The sequence below is a fragment of the Myxine glutinosa genome, chromosome 12, assembly GCF_964187855.1.
Source record: "Myxine glutinosa chromosome 12, kmMyxGlut1.1, whole genome shotgun sequence".
NCBI classification, from domain to species: domain Eukaryota; kingdom Metazoa; phylum Chordata; class Myxini; order Myxiniformes; family Myxinidae; genus Myxine; species Myxine glutinosa.
The window spans coordinates 40686970-40711640 of record NC_136272.1 but is presented as its reverse complement, the minus strand read 5'-3'; the positions used below and the strand labels follow the sequence as shown (position 1 = coordinate 40711640).

General features: G+C 48.1%; 2 protein-coding genes across 8 annotated transcripts in view; one reads left to right on the top strand and one right to left on the bottom strand.

The window, feature by feature from the left end:
* LIPE (lipase E, hormone sensitive type) overlaps nt 1-7210 on the bottom strand; it is a 123286-nt gene extending 116076 nt beyond the window's left edge. For 2 of the 4 annotated variants that reach the window (XM_068132685.2, XM_078766300.1), the window contains exon 1: nt 6855-7210. In XM_068132685.2, coding sequence (XP_067988786.2) covers nt 6855-6972 — 118 coding nt within the window. In that variant the 5' untranslated portion in view covers nt 6973-7210. The remainder of the gene's footprint in view (nt 1-6854) is intronic. The other 2 variants (XM_068132684.2, XM_068132683.2) reach the window with 2 other exon arrangements.
* Nucleotides 7211-17202: 9992 nt separating this feature from the next.
* The window catches only part of LOC137437930 (prosaposin), a 35865-nt gene continuing 28396 nt past the window's right edge, over nt 17203-24671 (top strand). Inside the window, exon 1 of one of the 4 annotated variants that reach the window (XM_068132686.2) lies at nt 17203-17356. The gene's annotated coding sequence lies outside the window, so the exon portion shown is untranslated. Of the gene's footprint in view, nt 17357-24560; nt 24662-24671 lie in introns of those variants that run through there. The other 3 variants (XM_068132687.2, XM_068132688.2, XM_078766759.1) reach the window with 3 other exon arrangements.

Here is a 24671-nt window from a genome sequence, read left to right as displayed (position 1 = left end):
GTGAGGACACTATTGTCCACAAATAAGTTCACACATTTACTATACGCAGTGTTATTGTTGATATTTAAAGGTTTCAAAGGTGGTAAGTTTCTTTTGTGTTTTCGGTCTTTTTGAAGTTGGTCAAAATGGTCAAATCTTTCGGTCAAAATGCCCATTTTGCACTGGCCTTTTTAAAGCCAATATCAAGACATCACGTGCAGCTCATTAAAATCATCCCGTACCCCTTGGCTAATCACTGACAGTCAAAACGGCTGTTCAACAGCTGTGCTATGAAGTGACCATGGAAGGTTCAAGTGACCATCCGTGACCGTTTTGTCTGACAGCGAGGACACTATTGTCCACAAATAAGTTCACACATTTACTACACGCAGTGTTATTGTTGATATTTAAAGGTTTCAAAGGTGGTAAGTTTCTTTTGCGTTTCAGTATATATATACACACATATATATATATATATATATATATATATATATATATATACAGTACATATATATATATATATATATATATATATATATATATATATATATATATACAGTACATATATATATATATATATACAGTCACATGAAAAAGTAAGGACACCCATGTAAAGTTTTGACTTTTTCAACATATTTTTAACATACAGCTATTTGATCTTCATTTCAACAATATTGATAGATAAAGGTGATATAATATAACAAATATCATGAAACATTTACATTTTGTAGTCTATTGTATAATTTAAATAAACATAAATGCAAATTTCGCATGTGGAAAAAGTAAGTACACCCCTACATTTATCACTACTTCAAATACCTAAAATTTGAATCAGGTGCACCAGCTCAGGTGCAAATGATTAGAACATCGTTACAGAGGATCTTGGAGGAACCTGTCTTATTTAAACCTCAGACATTTCGTTTGGTTTGCTCTTTGTTGTTGAAGTGTGCGGCGTCACCATGCCAAGATCAAAAGAGCTCTCTGAGGCCTTCAGAAACAAGGTTATAGATGCCTACGAGTCTGGGAAGGGATTTAAAAAGATCTCCAAACAATTTGAAATCAATCATTCGACTGTCCGGAAGATCATCTACAAGTGGAGAAGATTCTAAACAACTGCCAACTTGTTCAGGCCAGGCCGCCCCAGTAAGTTCAGCCCGAGAGCAGACCGCAAGATGCTGAAAGAAGTCTCTAAGAACCCCAGAATGTCATCACGGGACCTACAGGTAGCTCTTGCCACTGTTGATGTCAAAGTGCACGAGTCTACCATTAGAAAGAGGCTGCACAAATTTGATCTACATGGGAGGTGTGCCAGGAGGAAACCTTTGCTGTCCAGAAAGAACATCAGGGCAAGACTAAAGTTTGCCAATGAACACCGAGGCAAAGACCAGCACTTCTGGAACAATGTGCTCTGGACAGATGAGTCAAAGGTAGAGCTATTTGGCCACAGTACCAGAGGACATGTTTGGCAAAAACCAAAGACAGCATTTGACCACAAGACCTGATACCAACTGCAAAGCATGGTAGTGGAAATATTATGGTTTGGGGCAGCTTTGCTGCATCAGGGCCTGGGCAGCTCACAATCATAGAATCCACTATGAATTCTTCATTGTACCAGAGGGTGCTTGAGGATAATGTGAGGCCATCTGTCAGAAAGGTGAAGCTCAACTGAAGGTGGACCTTGCAACATGACAATGACCCTAAACATACCAGTAAATCCACAAAGGAATGGCTGAAAAGAAAGAAATGGAGGGTTCTGGAATGGCCAAGTCAAAGCCCGGATCTAAATCCCATCGAGATGTTGTGGGGGGATTTGAAACGAGCTGTGCATGCAAGAAACCCCTCAAACATCGCACAGCTGAAAGAATTCTGCATGGAGGAGTGGACAAAAATTTCTCCCAGTCAATGTCAGAGACTGGTAGACAGTTATAAGAAATGCCTACTTGAGGTTGTTTCTGCCAAAGGGGGGCAATACTACCTATTAGAGCCAAGGGTGTACTTGCTTTTTCCACATGCCAAATTTGCATTTATGTTTATTTAAATTATACAATGGACTACAAAATGTAAATGTTTCATGATATTTGTTATATTATATCACCTTTATCTGTCAATATTGTTGAAATGAAGACCAAATAGCTGTATGTTGAAATATGTTGAAAAAGAGAAAACTTTACATGGGGTGTACTTACTTTTTCACGTGACTGTATATATCACATGTACACTTGAAACCCCTGATGTGGAGGTTTTCTGAAAATACAGGTTGAGAATGCATCTCAGATCACCATTCCATAACAACCTTTTCCAAATCATACAAGGAAGACGTTTTTCATCCTCTCATGATTGTTCCATTTCAACTTGTTTGTACAAGTTCAGACAGTGTTGTTAACTTGGAGTTATTTCTGGCTGGTAAATTGAGCAGCTTCCTAGCACTTCAGATGACATGGTGAAAACTACCAAGTAATTTTCAGTAACTTGATGAATCGTTAACCTCCACATAAACGTGTTAATGGCACTGTTCATTCTCAAGTGTGAGATGTGGTAAAGGAATGTTAAGAATGGGATGTGACTGGCATTAATGATTAAATGCATTCAATTTTCAATCCCAACACAGTTTATGTTGCCTCAAGGTTGTTACGTTATTGCAATTATATATATATATATATATATATATATATATATATATATATATATATATATATATATATACATACATATATATATTACTATAATTCACCAAATGTCCGTCTGTCTGTCTGTCTGTCTGTCTGTCTGTACGTTCGCAGGTACCGCAAAAATGGCTGAACCGATCGCAACGATATTTTGGGTGGGTAATCCTGGGACCCCTTGGAGTAAAATAGGCTATATTGTTTTTCCAATTTCAGCTTTGGCCTCCAGCATTTTCTGGTTTGGACTCCCGCATAATGTTATTTTCCCGGGTACCGCACAAACGGCTGTACCGATCGCTGCACAGCTGCACTGCATGGCTGCACCGATCGGACTCGGTGACCTCGGACAAAGACCTTTTATAAGGACATGTGTTGAATCCCTGCTTGAGAGAATGCCAACCCCCTCCCCGCCATCACGGTCATCTCTCCAACTCACAATCCCACGAGATATGTGGAAAGGACGACCCAAAACCAATTATGTTATTTTTGATTAGTATATAAACATCATAAAAAGTAAATAATGACATCGGCCAAAGTTCAAATGACGTGGGTATAATCTCTACATGAGATAATTCCACATAGCTATTTGGGCGGAGTATAAGCTAACAGATCGCTGTCTCCATCGATCTTGCCAAGGCCGTAACACATATCGGCTCAAAATCCTTTTAACTGGTGACCTGGTAGTTTTTACAATGAAGGAAACACGTATCGGGAGTGCAAACTACATCGTGATTGTGAATGTGACAGCTCTGAGGCGTCTTTCGCTTCGCATCGAATTATTCATTGCATTCATTACATTCATTCATTCATTTAATGATCATTATGCTCATTGTTACGCTCATTAAACGTTCATTGAACATTAAACGTTCATTAAATGATTACAAAAATAAAAACGAAAAACATTACGAAATTACATTCACACCATCACATCAAACACTGCCGTGAACACAAACATCGTCACAACATCGTAACAATGAAAATATTGTCACAAACGTTACGTTACGTAATTCAAACCGTGAACACATCGAATATTGGAGAGCCAATTGCCCAAATTTGAAACACCATGGAATAATATTTACCGATATGAACAGTGATGTGGCTTTTATTGAAATTCTACAAATACTGTTTCGATTTTGATGATTTGCGTGTGATATGATTTAACAGATGTTTATATAAATCGTTTAAAATAAAAAAAGCCTTCAATTTCTGATATTTTGCCTTTTCATTTGGGCCTCCCAAATGAAGCCCCGCCCGTAGGGTGGGTACCGTTGCTAGTATTTAAAATTACAATTGGGATTTACTCAATCAAATGTTTTGCATTCTCATCTCTGCCATGCTATTTATGGGTTGTAAACAGATTTTTTTCCTTTTGTACATAATATCTAGACATTAATCCATATTAAATAATGCCTCCAGCGACTTTGTCGGCAGAGGAATAAAAAGTATGTAGTAAGTACTGCAATATTTTGTCTCGTACTGCAGAAAAAAATGTTTTTTTGAAATACAGTAACATTTATTTTTATGAGTATTTGCACATAATTATGCACACCATGAATGTCGGTATTGGAGTGAAAATGAGTGGGAAAATACTTTGCTGGGTGGTGGGAGAGAGGGGGCTAAATTGTATCACAAGGGGATATACTATATTAAATAAGGAGTGCGGGTGGGTCTGAAAAATCGTCATGAGGGGGCAAAAAAAAAAAAAAAAAAAAAAAAAAAAAAGCCAGCTCATCTGAGCACCATCAAATTTTGCATACATGCTCAGGCTCTGGTCATACGCACAAGGAAAAAAAATCGGCTTGTTCTTATCACCAAACCATCTCATCCACCAAGTTTTGTCCAAACCCGTCCATAACTTTTTCAGATATTATGCTATATATATATTGTCACGCGGACCCTTCGGTTAACACCAGGGACCGCGGAAGACCAGAACGGCTTTAACGGAGGCGACGATCAATACTGATTTTACTATCAAACACGGGAAGAGAAGAAGGGAAGAGGAAGAAGCGGGAGCGCGTAACTGTGGAAGTCGAACGAACTCAAACGGCACAAGATTTGCAGGGAACGGAAAATAACACAAGGGTTTATTGTAATAAGAATTGGGACAGGGAAACGCGGCGATAAATCTCATTCCTAAATTGGGACGTCCCCACAACTCACTTCAGAAACAGACACAGGAAAAAAAAGAAAAAAAGAATTGTCTCGTCGTGTAATGTAAATGTGGGGTGTGGGACTGTGGGTGCAGCCTTATCTCGTCTGTCGTCTTGTATTGTCTGCCGTCCAAACACGGCTCCGTTCGGCCCCGCTTGCGTGCCACCAGGCCGAGCTCCAAACGGTCGCACACCACGAGGTCCCTCGCTCCAATCAGTCGCACGCCACGAGGTCCGTGCACCACTCCAAGCTCCAGGAGAACCGATCGCACACGAGGCCCCAAAGCACCAAAAGCACCGCTCCAAGCACCACGCAGATGGCGAGCCAAGACCACCAGGACCTCTCAAGACCAAGAGGAAAAACACAGAGAGCAAAAGACAGCCAGGGAAGGAAGTGCGCAAGAGAGTTTGAGCTGCCAGAGGAAGCTGTGCAAGCAAGAAGAGCCGGATGTGCAAGACGAACTGCTGGAGATCCAAGAGGGAAAATGTCGTTCCGCGCGCCCCTATATAACCTTGCGGCGGTGACGTCAGCCTTGGCGCGCCACCCAATAAGTGCCCTCCACCGAATCACAGGCCTGTAGCGTGGTCATAGCTCGAGCTACTCGAGGCCTGCCGGAGGTGTAGCTGGCTGCGGCCCATGCGGCGGTGCCCCGAACTGGCCTCTTGCCTGTTCTCTTCCGAAGTCCTTGTCAGGGAAGGGAATTATTTAATGATGCGCTAAGGGCCTGCCTAAGTGTTTAAATGAGTGCATTGCCATAAGGGACGAAGGTTTGACTACCAAGTTTGACACACTGGGGCTGTTATCTTTAATCCCTAACTACCTAGCACATGAACATCCTGGTATGTTCACAGGTATGCATCTTAACCCGACAAACCAGACTAAAACACAACTTATTACAAGTAGATTTTCTATCGCGACAGTCGAAGCATGTTACCTATTCAGATCTACCTGGCTCTAGATATTCCTTTACCCTACCGACATAACAATATATATCGTTCTTGGCCCCATCTCTCAATGGTGAAGAATCCCTTAAAAAAAAAAAATTATAAACTCTGATCTGGATCCGGACTCGAATTTTCACCAAAATTGACTCAGTTCGTCCTTGTCACACACCCAACCTGTCCACCAGGTTTCGTCCAAATCTGTCAACAACGTTTTTGAGATATCCTGCTATACAACGGATTAGCTCGATCTCTCAATGGTTAAGAATCACTTTAAAAATTCTCTGATCCGGATTCGAATTTTCACGAAAATTGAATCAGTTCTTCCTCATCACATATCCAACCTCTCCACTAAGTTTCGTCCGAATCCGTCTACAACTTTTTGAGATATTTTGTTCACAAACAGACATACAGGGGTGAAAACATAACCTCCACCCACCGTGGGTGGCCGAGGTAACAAGGAAGTTCTTGAAAAAGGTAACAACAACAGGTCGACCATCATTTCCGCGCATTTCTGTAATTCCCATGAAATAATGAATGTACTCATGTAGTATACGTACCACCTCTCTATCCCCAACGTATTGGCTCTCACAGTGCGACATTCGATTGACTCAAAGCCGGAAAGCATCGACTCGTCTAACTAGAACGACACTCAGTAGAGCAAACCTCCGCCTGGATGGCCATTATATATCACTCAATGGTGAAGATTCACTTGAAAAATTAAATAATTCTCATATCCGAATCCATATTCAGATCTTCACCCAAATCAATCGATTCTTCCTTGTCGCAAGCACAACCTGTCCACCAAGTTTAGTCCAAATCCATCAACAACTTTTTGAGATATCCTGCTACGTATCGTTTTTGGTCTGATCTACCAATGGAATGGTGAAGAATCACTTTTTAAAATTCTAGTAGCCGGATCCGAATCCGCATCTTCACCAAAATCTAATCATTTAGTCCTCGTCACATACGCTACATCTCTGCCAAATTTCGTCCGAATCCGTCCACAACTTGTTGAGATATTGTGTTCATAAACAGGCAGGGTAAAAACATAACCTTCATCCACCTTTGCTTGTTGGCGGAGGTATTAAATAAATAAATAAGGCTTTTCAGAACTTACCAGAAACATCGTCCTCAATCTCATCCTCAATCTCCTCATCTTCCTCCACGTCCTCCACGTCCTCCTCATCTGCCTCCCTCTCCTCGCCGAGGTTGACTTCCCCACTCCACGATTCCATTTTAAATCATACACTCGGTACGGAGATGAAAACGTTATTATATTTTACACACTCGGGCTGTCGCTGCTTATTATTGAATTGAACTCCAACCGTCTCCGTTGGCGCTCTTTTTGTTCTTGTCAACGGGTTCGTGTTATCCCTCTTATATTTATTTGCATCTTGTTGCACACACTGACACTCCTGACTTGGTTGTGGTTGGTCGAACGCGGATGTGACGTAATATACATGCCTCGTAATCGTGGTAGTTGTTGTTGTTGTTGTTTTTGTTTTAAGCCTTATTTACGGGGGATAAAAGACCATTAGGCCCATAAAAGCTTGCGTTATTGTTACCAACATAGAGTTATTTTCCCCTCTTGTACCCTTTTTGTAAGGCTAAGCGTCAAGGAGGGAAACAGCACATACCATTTGTAGTATTTGGCAAAGATACTAGAGCAGGTTCTTTGAACCCACTTTTATGTGTTGCACACTCCTTAAAATGCGATTTTTTTTTTTTTTTTTTTTTGTATACAGAGTCGAGCCTCGTGAAAGAGCTAACATTTAGAGCTAACATGATAGAGCTAACATGAAAGAGCTAACAAGAGCTCATATTTTAATGTAAAATCTCAAAAAAATTGTGCAAATTCTTTCTTATACACTTTAGTATAAGCTCCAGTTTACCGAATTATGTATGCTTCAACGAAAGGGTGTTTTTAAAAAAGGGTCTTTAAAAAAAATATTAAACCCTTTAAATAAAGGTCTTAAACTGTCTTGGGGATTTACAGGGTCTTTTTTTTTGTATACAAAGTTGCGGCTCATATCACAGCTAACATATAGAACATACAGGGTGTCCCATAAGTCTGGAACCATCCCATGAGTCTGGAACCATAGGACAAAATGATGAAAAGGGCTTGTATTCACAGGATGTGTTCAATGTGTCCACCAATATGATTGATACGAAAATGCAGACGATGAATCCAGTCAGCAGTCACATGGCGAATGGCGTCAGGAGTGATGGTGTTACATGCATCGCTGATGCGCTCCTCCAAATGTGCAGCACTCTGATTTTTTTTGGCATAGACCAACGCCTTCAAGTGACCCCAGAGATAAAATTCCAAAGGGCTGAGATCGGGGCTCCTCGCCGACCACTCCACAGGCCCTCCACCTCCTATCCAATGACCAGGGAATTGTTGGTTCAGCCACTCTCTCATGTGGATGCTGTAATGGGCAGGAGCGCCATCCTGCTGGAACCGTGTTGGGAAATCCCCATCTGTGTTCAAGACACTGGGGAATGCTTCCTCGTTGAGCATACGCAAGTAGGCATCTCCTGTGACTGCACCATCAAAAAAGAAGGGGCCTATGATGCGGTCTTTCCAAATGCTACACCACACAATCACACGAGCGACACCTTGTTCCTTTGAAGCAGTAAACCAATGAGGGTTGTCTTGCGACCAGTAGCTGGTGTTCTGTCGGTTCACCTCACCATCTGCGTAAAAAGTGGCCTCATCACTGAACATAATGGTGGATGGGAAATCGGAATTTTGAGCACATTGTTCCATAGCCCATTCACAAAATTCCATCCGTCGGTCCAGATCATATTCGCTTAATTTCTGCAGGATTTGAAGTTTGTAAGGATGCCATTTGTGTGCTTGAAAAATGCCAGGGATACTGCTTTTCGACACTCCTGTCTCAGTGGACAACCACCGAAGAGACCTTTTGGGGCTTTTCATGAAATGAGGGAGGATGGTAGTAGCTGTGTGGTCATCCGTGGATGGCCTTGGGGGTGCAGTGTGGTTTATCTCCTATGGATCCCGTTTCCCTGAACTTTGCTACCAGTTTGCCGACACAGCTGTGTGTAATCGGTGCACGGTTCGGATGCAATCTTTTGAATTCCTCAGTGACCTCCATATGACTCCAATTTCCTACGAGCAGGATTACCTGGATGAGTTCTTCCTTACTCAGCGACATCATGGACACCTGCAATAAACGAAAAAATCATGAAAAAAACATTCTTAAATGAAAAAATTATACATCACTTATTTTGCCCTATGGTTCCAGACTTATAGACAGTATAATAAAGGGAGCGGGAGACAAGAGGGGAGAGAGAGGGAAGCACAAAAACAGCAGGGAACAGGGACATCAGGAGATCTGTAGAAGGGAGAGGGCTGAGGTGGGGTACACGGGATAAGGAAGATGGACACTACTGGGACTTTTAGGAAAGAAAACGGAATTTGAAAAAGGTGGATTTGGGGTGTTTTGGATGGGGGAAGATAAGAGATGGTGGTGAACAGCTGTTTTAAAAACCTGGAGGGAGGAGTGGGATTGACGAGAATGTGGGACTTTGTTCCAGGGGTGGGAGAAAAGAAGAATGAAAGGTGAACAGTCTCAATTTTGGCAGTTTCACCAGAAGAGGGTTGCTGGAAGACCTTGTTTGTCCTGAAGGAACATTTGGGGGACAGAGCAGACAGAGCAGGAGGAGCTAGGCCGGAGAGGATTCGGTGGAAGACAGAAAGACCACCAACCTGCCTGCGGTGAGAGAGTGAAAGACCCTCAGAATCAGCTTCATTGCGGGAGATTCAAATGATTCTAAAAGCTTTGGTTTCTACAGCATGAAGCCGAGCTAAGTCTGAGGCAGGAGCACCTGCCCATAGGGGAGGGCAGTATTCCATCAAGCTGTGGATGAAAGCTTTGTATGTGGTGAGGAGCTCAGAGGTGCCAAGGAAGGTCTTCGCACAACGGAGGATGCCCAGTCGGCGACGGGCTTTGGAGGCCAGCTTGGAAATGTGGTTTTCCCAGGAAAGATCATGGCAGATAGTGAGACCCAAAAGCTTGAGTGACAGAACTTCTTCGAGAGGATTGTTGAGAAAGTAGATGGGAGGGTTGTCCAGATGAAGTGTCTTTTCAGAGAGACAAAGTGAGAGTGTGAGATTTGTCAGGATTGAAAGACATGTTTTACTTGTTTGACCAGTCTGTGATTTTATCCAGGTTTGCAGAGAGTGAAGAGGCTGCAGACTGCCGATCTGAGTGAGGGATGACAGATGGAACGGCAGAAAGTGGAGTCATCAGCAAAAAGATAGAGAGGATTTTCCAGAGAGTTGGAGAGATCATTAATGAAGACCAGAAAAAGCACAGGGCCCAGAACACTGCCCTGGACAGGAAGAGGAGATGAGAGAATTCCATTTGGAGCCACACGTTGACTACGACAAGAGAGGAAGTTTGTGAGCCATGCATGGAGATTTCCAGGGATACCATAAGAGGAGAGTTTGGTGAGCAGAGCTGGGTGTCAGATCGTATCGAAGGCACAAGCTATGTCAAGAGAGACAGCTCTGATTTCCTGTCTGGAGACCTCCATCCATTGTTGAGACAGCAGAAGGAAGGATGTCCAGCATAGTGTGGCCTGATCTGAATCCAAATTGATCTGAGATCAAGCCATTGGAGAAGAGGAAGGATTTAATATCAGAAGTAATGATGGATTCCATAACCATGCTGATGATTGGGAGCAGGCTGATTGGTGTGTCGTTGTAAGGATCTGTTGTTGTACCTTTTTCTACACTCAATTGAGGCTTGTGTAAGAGCTAACAAATATAACATATAATAAAGGGAGTGGGAGAGAAGAGGGGGAGAGAGAGAGAAGAGACAACACCAATTTAGAACAGGGACATCGGGAGATCTGTAGAAGGCAGAAGGCTGGGCGGGGTACACAGGATATACAAGATGGACACTACAAGGACTTTCAGGAAAAGAAAACGGAATTTTAAAAAGGTGGATTTGGAGTGTATTAACTTGGGTAGACAATATCAAGGTCTTGGATGGGGGAACATAAGAGATGGTGGTGAACAGCTGTTTTGAAGACCTTCATCATCTAGTTTGGGAGGAGTGGGATTGAAGAGATTGTGGGAGTTTGTTCCAGATGCGGGAAAAAAGAGGAATGGACTGGCGCCCTAAACCCCTCGGTGGCACACTCCTCATGTGGCCTCCCTAAAGCCTTCCCCTCCCATCAAAAGCGATCGTTTTTTTTCACGTATCAACGTGCATATAGCCGAAGATGTAGTCTTGGAATGTGCGGTCACCCGATATTCCTCAGACCACAGCTATGTTGACCACAGCGCTCCATTCAGTTTGTTCCCATGGTGGATACTTGATTATTAATGAATTACCTGAATCATTGATTTGTCATCGGAGATGCTTCTCTTCTTTAGACTATTGGTGAACCAAGAAGTGGAAGGGTATCCCAAATATCAGAAAATCCAGAGTCCCTATCATTCTGTTTGAATCTGGCATATTGAGTGGGTGACTTGGAGTGGGAGACTTGGTGACTTGGTGGTTGACTTGGCTAAAGATGGTGGAAGAAGAAATGCGGGCAAGGGGGTTAACAAGGAGAGATGCAGAAAATAGGGCAAAATGGAGAACATTGTCATGGGGCCCGCAAGGCTAACCCCCGCTCTAGCAGGGAAAAAGGCCTTAAAATGCATGTTGTTGTTGTTGTTGTTGTTGTTGTATATTGAGTACAGTCCCGATCAAGTACATCCATTTTGACCATGGGAAATTCTCCAGGGTATCCAGTAGGCCTCAATGTGTTGGAGAAGAAAGTTTTGTGACAAGTGATTCACATTATTGAGATGATGAAGGCAAATGTTCAGATGATGGCAAAACCATAATTGTGATCGAAGGTCACTTTTAGAGGAATTCCCTCCTCCCCATGGATACCAGCCGATGGGGATTGTCTGTGCGCTATCCTTTTCAAGCAAGGAAGCAGCACGTACCATTTTACGTCTTTGGTATGACCTGAACCAGTTCAAACCGGAATAGGTGTTTTTTTTAGGAGACACTGAAGCGCGGTGCTACGCGCGCGACTTGCTACCAAGGAGGAAGCGGACAACGCGGTTAAAACAAAAGTGTCTTTATTGACAAGAGGTCACTGTAGCACTGGCGCGCTCTGGGCTGCGCACCCGGTGTATATCCTGAGGCCACGCCTACCCCTCGGGCGTGGCCGCCGCCCACTTGGTGCGCGGAATGATGTCACCCCGCCAGTGGGCTTTCGTGTCCGCCACACGCGCCCCCCCAGAATTCCCGCGCACTTGGAGGGCCAGTTTGCGGGGCAAACGGATGACCCGGCCGAAGCGCCCTCTGGCGACCGGCGGCGTCCGGGGTGCAGGGATGCCAGCTGGGATGCCCCCGGCTGTACCCGGGATGGGTGCCGGACCGGGAGGCGGCGTGCCGGCGGTGCTGGGCGGTGCCGGGTGTCTGCCCGCCGGCGGGCGGCCCCGACGCGGGGGCCGAGCCACCGGCGGTGGGTGGTCCACGTCGAGGTGGGCCGGCTTGAGTCGATCCACCGAGACACGGTCGGGAGTACCGCCGATGTCCAAGGTGAAGTATTTCACCCTGGTCTCCAGCACGCGGAAAGGCCCGTCGTACGGGGGCCGCAGTGGTGTCCGGTGGGCGTTGTGCCGGACGAAGACATACTCCGCGGTGCGAAGCTCCGGGGCGACGTGCGTGGGTGGGTGCCCGTGGTGCGCCGTCGGCACCGGGGCGAACCTCCGGGCGGTCTCCTGCAGCGCGGAGCGCTCCTGCGCCGCGGACCAAGGTGCCGTGGGGTCGGGGAGGAACTCACCCGGCACCCGCAGCGGTTGTCCAAAGACCAACTCCGCCGCGGATGCGCGCAGGTCCTCCTTGGGTGCCGTCCGGAGGCCCAGCAGGACCCAGGGGAGCCTGTCGACCCAGCCGCCGTCGCGGAGGGTGGCCCGGAGCGCGGCCTTCAACGAGCGGTGGAACCGCTCGCACAGGCCGTTGGCCTGGGGGTGGTAGGCCGTGGTTCGGTGCAGCTGGACCCCGAGCCCCCGCACGACCACGGCCCAGAGCTCCGAGGTGAACTGGGGGCCGCGGTCGGACGAGATGTCCGAGGGGGCGCCGAACCGGGCGACCCAGGTGGCGATGAACGCCTGCGCGACGTCTGCCGCCGTCGTCGCCGCCAAAGGCACGGCCTCCGGCCACCGGGTGGTGCGGTCCACCATGGTAAGGACATGGATGATACCCCGTGAGGGGGGCAGAGGTCCCACCAGGTCCACGTGCACGTGGTCGAACCTACGTGCCGGCACCGTAAACGGGGCCAATGGGGCCTGGGTATGCCGGTGCACCTTCGCGCGCTGGCACGCGAGGCACGTCCTGGTCCAGCCGCGGACGGCCTTCCGGAGGCCATGCCAGACAAACTTGTCGGCGACCAACCTCTGGGAGGCCTTCATGCCTGGGTGGGATAGGCCGTGGATGGCGTCAAAAACCTGGTGCTGCCAGCCCGCCGGCACGATGGGGCGAGGCTGCCCGAGGGAGACGTCACACAAGAGGGCCGTGCCCGCGCGCTGGCACGCGAGGCACGTCCTGGTCCAGCCGCGGACGGCCTTCCGGAGGCCATGCCAGACAAACTTGTCGGCGACCAACCTCTGGGAGGCCTTCATGCCTGGGTGGGATAGGCCGTGGATGGCGTCAAAAACCTGGTGCTGCCAGCCCGCCGGCACGATGGGGCGAGGCTGCCCGAGGGAGACGTCACACAAGAGGGCCGTGCCCGCGCCGTCGAACGGCACCCCGGTGACGCGGAGGCCCGTGACGGCGGTCCGCAAGGCCTGGACACCGGGGTCGGCGGCCTGATCCACCGCCATCCGGGCATAGTCGATGCCAAGGTGGACCGCGTGGGCGACGGACCGGGAAAGGCAATCCGCCACCGGGTTGTCCTTTCCCGCGACGTGCCGGATGTCCGTCGTGTATTCGGACACGGCCGAGAGGTGACGCTGCTGCCGGGCCGACCACGGCTCGGCGACCTTGCCCATCACGAAGACCAGCGGCTTGTGGTCGACGAAGGCCGTGAACGCACGGCCCTCGAGCAGATGGCGGAGGTGCCTGACCGCCAGGTGAAGCCTGAGCAACTCGCGGTCGAAGGTACTGTAACGGCGTTCGGGCGGGCGAAGCTGCCGGCTGAAGAACGCCAGCGGTTGCCAAGCATCACGCACCCATTGCTCGTGCACCGCGCCCACCGCGTAGTCCGAGGCGTCGGTGGTGAGGGCGATCGGTGCATCGGGCGCTGGGTGCGCGAGCATGGTGGCATTAGCCAAGGTGAGCTTCGCGCCCGCGAACGCCGCGTCCATCTGCTCGGTCCAGGTAACGTCACCTTTGCCCGGCTTCCCTCGGAGGGCCTCGTGGAGGGGCCGCAGGAGCTCAGCAATGCGGGGCAGGAACCGAAGGTAAAAGTTCACCATGCCCAGGAACTCCTGGAGCCCCTTAATCGTGCGGGGGCGCGGAAACCCCCTCACCGCCGCCACCTTGGCCGGTAGGGGGACGGCCCCGTGCCTTGTGACGCGGTGCCCCAAAAAGTCGATGTCGGCGACGCCGAACCGGCACTTAGCGGGGTTCACGATGAGGCCATGCTGGCCCAGACGTTCGAAGAGCGTGTGGAGATGGTGAAGGTGCGCTTCGTGGGACGCGCTGGCGACGAGGATGTCGTCCAGGTAGACGTATATAAAATCCAAGTCGCGCAAGACGCTGTCCATAAGTCGCTGGAACGCCTGAGCCGCATTTTTCAAACCGAAGGGCATCTGAAGAAATTCGAACAGTCCGAATGGCGTGATGACCACCGTCTTCGGGATGTCCTCCGGCCTGACGGGGACCTGATGGTAGCCACGTATGAGGTCCACCTTTGAAAAGAAGGACATGCCCACCAACCGGGCGGAGAAGTCCTGTATGTGGGGGACGGGGTAGCGGTCGGGGGTGGTGGCGTCGTTGAGGCGCCGGTAGTCCCCGCACGGTCGCCATCCCCCGCCGGGCTTGGGCACGATGTGGAGCGGCGACGCCCAGGCACTCTCGGAGCGCTGTACGATGCCGAGCCGCTCTAGCATAGCGAACTCCGCTTTAGCTACGGCGAGCTTCGTCAGCTCGAGGCGGCGTGCCTGGGCGTAGACCGGTGGCCCGGAGGTGGGGATGTGGTGTTCCACCCCGTGCTTAACGGCCCCCGCCGGGAAGGTGGGCCGCGTGAGCGCCGGGAAACCGGCGAGGAGGCGGGTGAATTCGTCCGCTGCCGGAAGTGTACAGATGAACCTGGCCGGAACGGAACCGCTCAGCAAGCCGCTCGGCGAGCCGCTCGATGAGCCGCTCGATGAGCCGCTCTGTGAGCTGCTCAACGAGCGGCGCAGCGCGCAAGCGAGCGAGCTGAACGTCTCCGCCTGGACAAGCCTTCAGTGCTTTACGTCCACCAATAGTCCATGAGCACATAAGAAGTCCGTGCCGAGCAATACCATGGGCACGTCGGCTGTGACGAACAACCACCGGAAAACCTGCCCTCCGAACCGCAGAGAGAGACAGCGTTTTCCGTACGTGCGTATGGACGTACCATTGGCCGCAAGCAGCGCGGGGCCACGGCCCGCGGTTTGCTTGTCGGACGTACCGGCAGGAACGACACTCACCTGCGCTCCCGTGTCGCACAGGTAACAGCGCCCAGACAAGGTGTCCGTTATATACAGTAGGCTGTTGGAACCGCCGACGCTCAAAGCCGCCACCGAGCGTCGGCTTGCCCGTTTCCCGACCTGCCGAATGAGCACGGCGGGCGACACTGCCGAGCCTTGTGGCCGAACTTGGCGTGGAAGAAACACCAGGTGGGCGGCTGCGGCGGCGGAGGCCGCGGGTTTATTCGCGGCGGCGGTGGTGGTGGGCGGGACGTGGCGGCGGACACGAGGTGTGGTGCATCAGCAGCAGCCCCGAGAGCCGCGACGGCCGCGGCAAGACTCGCCTGCATGTCCAAAGCCGCGAAGAACCTGTCGGCCTCGGGAGCGAAGGCCCGGGGTTCCGTTGTCGTAGAACCGGCCAACACGAGGCGGACCCGTGCCGGCAGCTGGCGACGAAATAACGCCCGGAACAGAGCGGTCGGGGTTTCGTCGCCCATCAGCGACAACATATGGTCCATGCGGACCAATGGTCGCATGTCACCGAGCTCGGGGAGGTCTAAGAGGCGGTCGGCTCGTGCGTCCACCGTGAGGCCGAACGTGGCGAGGAGGAGGCGCTTGATCGCCTCGTACCTGCCGTCGGCCGGTGGATTCCTCAGGACCGACACGACGCGGGCGGCCGCGCCGGGCCCGAGGGAGGCGACCACGTGGCAGTACATGGTCTCATCGACCGTGATGCCTCGAAGTTGGAACTGGGTTTCTGCCTACAGGAACCAAACTTCAGCTTGTGCCTCCCAGAACTCAGGGAGCTTGACGGAGACCGCGTTGGTTGCCATGGCTGTGGTGGGTTCGGGTGGTCAGCGGCGGCTGACCAGAATGTCGAAGGTCACCAATGAAGCGTGGTGCTACGCATGCGACTTGCTACCAAGGAGGAACCGGACAACACGGTTAAAACAAAAGTGTCTTTATTGACAAGAGGTCACTGTAGCACTGGCGCGCTCCGGGCTGCGCGCCCGGTGTATATCCTGAGGCCACGCCTACCCCTCGGGCGTGGCCGCCGCCCACTTAGTGCGCGGAATGATGTCACCACGCCAGTGGGCTTTCGTGTCCGCCACAACACCATTTCCTTACTGGATGGCCGCTGGCTTCCTACTGGAGCTCATCTGCCATTTGATCATTTTTAGACCATTTTGTCATTTGTTTCATGATATGAAATTCCTGCTTTTCATTCAATTGGATTTTGATGATGAGACAATAATTAAAATAAATGTTGAGTTTTGAGCGAAAGATTTTTCTTCAGTGAACTTCTTTTTACGTGTATTAGAGCGAGTGTACCTACACGGTCCGGGGCCTCTCGGCCTAGCCCTAGGTCATCCTCCCTAGAGTCCCTTTATATACAGAGACTCTAATCCTCCCCACCCTACAACAATAATACTGTACGCCATTGTATTAAGGAAGAAGAAGCCTTTCACTGTGAGACGTCATTGCGACGTTTTTTAATAAAATGTAATAAATTAATCTGTGAATGTTACAATTTATAAAATATTTTAGCACTTTCATATAGTATAAGAATTAATCATGATTAAAATAAAAGTGACGATCGTTAAAATCTCGCATGGCGCCTCAAAGGACAAATGTTGTCATTCAAAGGATTCACATGCTTCGTTCGTTTTTATCAATTTATTTTCTAAATTGCTGGTGTTTATCTGCTCTCGATGGTGATAGAAGGAAAATGTAAATATATTTTGTGGAGAAAAGGCTAGATTGTATATTTTTGCTGTTTAAATACTTCCTCAGATCTACGACGATCTGCAATATATCCAAAACCAGAGCTATATTTTTTACAAAGTAATACCGAAACTCGTTATAGGATTCGGTTTTGCTCATAATTTATTTTAAAAATACTTCCATTTTAACACACTAATCCTAAATTTGTTTCTCGCTGAATTTGCCGTCTTGTGGCACTGTCTGCAGGGAGCGGATTCCAGGTGAGACCCGACGGTATCTTTGGAAAAGAGCAGGCCATTGTGTGCCGGTACACTGGCTAAATGTCCTGCCGAGAGATGAAATCTGACACTTAATCTGATTATATAAAGGGGATGTAGATTTTATTAAAATGAAATGTATAATAACAATGTGGTTTGATGTACAGTAGTACTGTACAATGTCCACCAACTCACACCGGCAGACAGGGACGTCCATCCGAGGGACGACACGCACATTGATGAAACACCCTGCCTGCATGACAGTTTATAGCTGGGTCTGGAATCGAACCCAGGGCAGAGAGCTCCGAGATGAGTGAGATTTACGTACAGTATTAGTAACAATTGGTTGATTTGCTTCAGGTCGACAAAAGTGACAGGCTCAGCTGGGATAGAAGAGGGAATGTGTTATAGGAGGCACAAAAATGAGGTGGCAATTTGACAAATCAGATAATCATTTGATGACAAGATTGTTTCTCAATGAAGAATTATTGGATACTATTCCCAGTACAATCCAAACATTAAACAAAATGGAATGGACTCCATCATGCTACCTGCGACGATGACGAGGAGGGAGTTCAAAACGTTTTGAAATTTCAATCATTAAAGTTGTGCCTATTGTGAGGTTTTCATGCGTTATTCAAAGCCGGATATACATTATACTTTTAATCCATGCACAGTATAAAATCAACTTGTGAGTAAAGTAGCCATTTAAAATGTTATGTTGAAATAGGCAAACTTTATTGGGCATGCTTCTTGAGCCCTTATGACTTGTAGCATGCTTCAATCCATGAGTGGTGTGGGCACACACAAACTTGGGAATGGTCATGGATAACATTGACATATTCTACATTCAAGGTTTTCTCCATTCATTGACATATTCTACATGCTGTTCCTAAATGCAAATCGGACTCGTGAAAATATAGCAATACGAGAATTATCCGTGGATGAGAGGCGTCACGAACATACCATTTCCTGTTAGTACAATTATCGAGCAGTATCAGTGAAAATAACACACACATACGGACGCTTCTTCTTTTACCTATAGATGCAAAAATCTAGTATAATTTCTCTCGTGGGCTCGGAAACAAACCCAAAAAAATATTATAACAGCTCTCAGTCCATACAGCTCCCCCCCGACCCCACCCCCCCCCAACCCCCTTCTCCACACCCCACCTCCTCACAAACCAGATGAATCGTAAATATCATTTTAAACTTGCCCTGTGCAAAGCCCCAGCGATGACCTTCCCATCGGTGTTAAGAAGCACCCAAACCAGATACGGCGTCTCCCTCTGAGAAGTCTGCCTGAATGTTGGGAATGATAATGACGTCCTTCTAATTGCAGATGCTCATTAAATAAATCACCAAGCCTGCCATGTTCACACAAGGTGATCCTGCAAGATTCAAAATCCACTCTCTGACAGGAATGATCGGGGAGGACGGGTAGAATGCACCCATCCATTGGTCTTGAACAGGCACACCTCATCAGGAGTGTTTGCAGTACGGGCTGCAAGAGATGAACTGTTTGGGCGAGTTGATCGGAGATTTCTCCAAATTGTTTATTGTCCAGAGGCACACCCCTTTCTCTCAGTTACTTTTCCAAGTATTTTCAGCTTTTACAAGCTTTGTGAGCCATTTATGTTACAATCCTTATCTGGCATGTATGAAAGAAGTTTGGCGGCCCCGATGGACCTCGCTGCTTGGGGTTTCTGTGCATGCATGCCGAACATTCTTGGGTGGGTTACGTCATTTTGAAAGTCCCATATTAAATGTCTTTGTCGAACCTTGCTGTGGACCATTGGGTACAATATTAAAGTAGGTCGCCTAGAGTCACTGTATGAGAGCAAAGTCTGCATCCTGACTCACTGACACACACACATCTCGCTTTTTCATTTCTGTTCCTCACAATTCTGTCTCTCTCTTATTCACACACAGACATACACAGAAACACACACACACACACACACACACACACACACACACACACACACACACACACACACACTTACATTTGTGGGGGTAGGCAATACCTTAGTCCAGATAGAATTGAATAGGTATTATGCTCCGACTGTCATGAAGAAGAAGAAACCTTGATGTATCATAAGTAGGAAATTCGTTTAGACCGGATGTCGTGTAAGTGTATCTTCATCCCCATGAGAGGGGTGGGGTTTGTTCATTAGCTAGGGATTATGGGTAAATTAATTCCCTGTATGTAATGGCCTCTGTTATTTTTTCCTTTGTTCCTTATGACACCAGCATCACACACAAATAGTAATAAATCACCCATTAACCACACTAAATAAAAACCAACCTGAAACAGGACATTGAGCACTACCGTGGATAACATCAACCTGGTGAGCAGACAGGCACAAAAGGCCCGTGAGGCTACGCCTCGAAGAGCAGTGATTGGACCGGGATTTGATTGGCGCAAGGACTGGTAAGATGGGACTCACTGATAGGAGCGGACACGGAGACGTCGTGAGATGACATCAGAGCCTTGCCTATAAAGGAACACTCGGCCGACATTTTCTCTGGCGCAAGGGAGATTCATCACGAACAGTCATGCCCCGGCATTTTGTCTCTTTCTTCTTCTCTCGCTTTCCTCGTGGCTTTCTCTCTTGTGTTGGGTTGCTCCAGAGCGAGGAACATTCTTAAAGAATGGGGATATATACGGTGCGCTCTTGAGTGAGGGACATTCATTGGGAGCAGCCACGATTTTGTATCTCTCGGTTGCTGGATCCGGTGGTGAATGGTCGTGCACCGACATCTTCATCGTGAGGAGGAGGAACTGCGGACCGAGAACTGCGGTTTCCCGCGCACGGACGACGAAGACAGGCGCGGCTGGGCGAATGAGGGTGCGCGAGGCCTAGTACGCGCCCACGGCAGTGAAGCCTGTGGTTTTGCCGCCAAGGACGCAAGGGGGTTCTGATGATTCCTGACGAGGTTCAAGAGCCGATTATAGCTAAATGCCACACAAACACATATTTATTTTTAGTTATTTTTCCCATTGTTTGTCTTTGAGTCTGTGTGAGGGTGCTCCAATTAGGAATTTATTTTTATCATGCTTTCCTTGTTACCGGCGTTTTATTTAATAAAGCCGGTATTTTTGTATATTTTAACCCTGTGTCGTTTGAGTTGATTAACTTATCCATGTGCGAAGAAGTCGGGTGGAAGCCGTCCAGGTAAGTTCGTCATCCCCCTTTCCCTCGCGTGTAACGAATACCGTCATTTTGGATTGAACACCTGGGAGTAAAGCTTGTTTGGTCTTCCGTGTTGCCCTGCGGTGCTCACCAGAGGGCAGGCACACGACAATACACACACACACGCACACACACACGCTTTTGCAATACCCTGCCTCTTTGCGAATGGGTGAGGCTATAACAACAACAACAACAACAACATGCATTTTAAGGCCATTTTCCCTGCAAGAGTGGGGGTTAGCCTTGCGGTCCCCATGACAATCTTCTCCATTTTGCCCTATTTTCTGCATCCCTCCTTGTTAACCCCCTTGCCCGCATTTCTTCTTCCACCATCTTTAGCCAAGTCTTTCTCGGTCTTCCCCGTCCTCTACTTCCTTCTACATTCATTTCCATCACTCTTCTCAACCAGTCACTTTCATCCTTCCTCAACACATGACCAAACCATCTCAACCTGTTCCTCTTCACAGCATCAATCACAGGCTCTATTCCCATCATTTTTCGCAATTCATCATTTGTCTTCCTCTCTCTCAGCGATATGCCGCACATCCACCGAACCATTCGCATTTCCACCCTTTCCAGCCTTTGTTGCTGCTCTACGTTCATTACCCATGTCTCGCTCCCATAAATCATAACACTTCTCACACATGCAGCATACACCTTTCCCTTCAGCTTCAACGACACTCCCCTCCTCATCAGCACAACACTCAGTTCCCGAAACTTCTTCCATGCACATCTCACTCCAGCAACCGTTGCCGAGTCTGACCCACCTTCTCCATTCAGCATGTCTCCGAGGTAGCAAAATGTTTTCACACCTTCCAGCTTCACGCCGTCTCCAAGATCCAACTCGCTGTTGAAACCAAAGCGTTCAGAATCATTGAAATCTCCCGCGATGACGCTATCTCCGAGGGCCTTTCACTTACTCACCGCAGGCAGGTTGGTGGACTTTCCGTCTTCTACCGACTCCTCTCCGGCCTTGCACCCCCAGCTCTCTCTGGGCTCTGTCCCCCAAATATTCCTACAGGTCGCACAAGAACTGCCTGCAACCCTCTTATGGTTAAACTGCCAAAATCAAGACTCTCTGCTCACCTTCACTCTTTCATTCCCCTTTTCTCCCGCCTCTGGAACAAACTCCCTCACTCTCTTCAATCCCACTCCTCCCTCCAGGTCTTTAAAACAGCTGTTCACCACCATCTCTTATTTTCCCCAATCCAAAACCTTGATCTTTTCTACCCCCGCTAATTTCACCCCAAATCCACATTTTTGAAATACCAACTTCTATCCTGGAAGTCCTTGGTGTCCTTGCGTTTTATACCGATCCTGCCTCCCCCCAAGCCCTCTCCCTCCGACACATCTCCCGATGTCCCTGCTCTCAAATGTTGCGTTTGTGTGCTTCCTCCTCTTCTCTCCCCATCTTGTCTACCGCTCCCCTTTTTATATACTTTGTTTGCTTTTTTGTTTGATTTGTTTGTTTGATAAATGTTAGCTCTTTCACGAGCCTCGATTCTGTATACAAAAAAAAACAAAAAAAACCTCAACTTTTCCTCCATCTGCAGCTCCTTCTGTGCACACCTTACATTTGAATGTAGCTGCCACACTGGTTAATGACCCTCTCAGACCACTACATTTTTGATGAACCCACTCAGCGCACATTGTACATTGAATGGAGTTCACTCCGACACCCTTCCTGCACACAGCACATGGCCACTTCCCAGTTCTTTCCACCTCACCACATGCTTTATCACTTACCATCACCTTCGTCTTTCCGATATTCACCTTCAGACCTTTGGTCTCCAGACATTCCTTCCACTTGTTCATCTTTTCCTTCAGTCCATCCATACTTTCCGCAATCAACACCAGATAATCTGCATACAACAACTCCCATGGTAAACCCTCCTTTACGTTCTGAGCCAGCACCTCCATCACAGCTACAAATAGTCGTGGACTTAGTACCGACCCCTGATGCACTCTCACCTTCACCTCAAACTCACCACTGTTCCCGTCCTTCGTCCTTACAGCTGTGCGCGCTCTTTTGTACATTGCCATCACTACTCTGATCAACCATTCCTCCACTCCTAACTTCCTCAATGCCCATGTCAATACTTCACGTGGAACCCCATCGAATGCTTTCTCCAGATCAACAAACCCAAGAAACAACTTCTTCCTCTTCTCCATGTACTTCTCCTGCAACTGCCTCACAATAAAGAGCGCGTCTGTCGTTCCTCTTCCTGGCATAAATCCAAACTGCATTTCGTCGATCTTCACCTTCTTCCTTATCCTCCTCTCCAACACCCTTTCCAATACCTTCATTCCATGCTCCAATACCTTTATCACTCGGTACGAGCCACGCTCCAGAGGGTCACCTTTCCCCTTTATAGAGGGACGAGGGTACTCGGTTCCCAATCCACTGGAATGCAGCCTTCTTTCACCACCAGATTGCAGATCTCTGTCATTCTCTCCACACGCCAACTTCCTGCTGCCTTCAACATATCTCCCACAACTCCCGTCGGCCCTCCCGCTTTTCTACTTTTCAATGCTTTTATCGCTTCCTCAACTTCCTTCTCCGTTATCTTCTCTGCCGGTCCTAAAACTGGGTTACTCTCTATGTTGCTATCCCATTCATTCTCTGTATACAACAGCATTTCCATTTATCTTTTCCATCTTCCTTTAATTCCATCTGGGTCCACAACGATTTGTCCCACTTCATCCTTCAAGCAACTCACCCCCATCATATCACACCTCTCTTTCGCTATCTGCTTTGCAATCCTGAATACCGCTCTCTGACCCTCTTCCGAATCCAAGCGTTCTCCGAACATTTTCCTACATGCCTCCTGCGCCTTTGCTATCTCTTTCTTTGCAGCCTTCTTGGCTGCCTTATAACTTTCATGCTCTGCTTTTTCTGCTCCTGTACCCTTCGCCTTCTGCCACTCCTTTAACTTCTTCCTCTTCTCGTCAATCCTCTTTCCAACTTCATCATCCCACCACCATGTTTCCGAGTGCATGGTGGTGGTATCCACATACCTCACCAACGGCTCCCAACAGACTATCTTTCATTGACATCCAACCACTTTCAAGCTCAACCACATCATCCTCTACCCTACTCCGCCTCTCTTTTAATGCCTCCCTTGCTGTCACCTCTTTCAACCTCCACACCTTCATTCTCGGTTGGTACGTCACCCGCCGAGCTCTCCTCGCACATTTCACCCTTATGTCGAAGACAACCAAGTGGTGCTGTGAAACAGCCTCCTCCCCCGGGATCACCTTTGTGTCCCTGAGGTGCCCCCTATCTCGCCTACGCACCATCATGTAGTCAACGGTTGTCGTCGACCCACCTGACTTGTATGTAACAAGCTTATTATTCTCTTTCTGGAACTGAGTATTACAAATCAACCAATCAGCTCCATCCGCAAACTCCAAAATCCTTTCACCTTCTCCATTTCTCACACCATATCCGTAACCCCCATGAACTCCCTCAAAACCATCCATACTCCTTCCCACATGTCCATTTAGGTCTCCTCCTACCACAACAACGTCCTCATCTTTCACGTTTTCCATCAGCTTCTCTATCGCACACCAGAACTTGGCCTTCTCTTCATCGCTCCGACCAACCTGCGGAGCATATTCCGAGATGATGTTCACCAAGACCTTTCCAATCATCATTTTCACCATCATCAACCTATCACTCACTCTTGTCACACTCACCACACTGTCTACAAACTCCTCAGAAAACAGGACACCAACACCATTCACGCCCTCCGGGCACCCTTGCCACACAAACTTGTATTTCTGTCCCTGCCTACCCTTCACCATTCTCACACCACTTCCCTTTCATCTCGTCTCTTGCACACAACATATGTCCACTCTTCTTCTGATCAATACTTCCACCACTTCTCCTGATCTCCCTGTCATTGTCCCTACATTCCATGTCCCAAACCTCAGAAACCGATCTCCACTTCGGGCTGTACCCTGCCCATATGTAGTTGTAATTGTCATGGTTCTCTTTTTGAGGCAATGTTTTTATGGCCGGATGCCCTTCCTGACGCCAACCCTCTTCGTCGCGTCCTACGACACGCAGGGATACGGTGTACCTATTCTAAACCAGGGTACATACCGGGTGAGGCTAT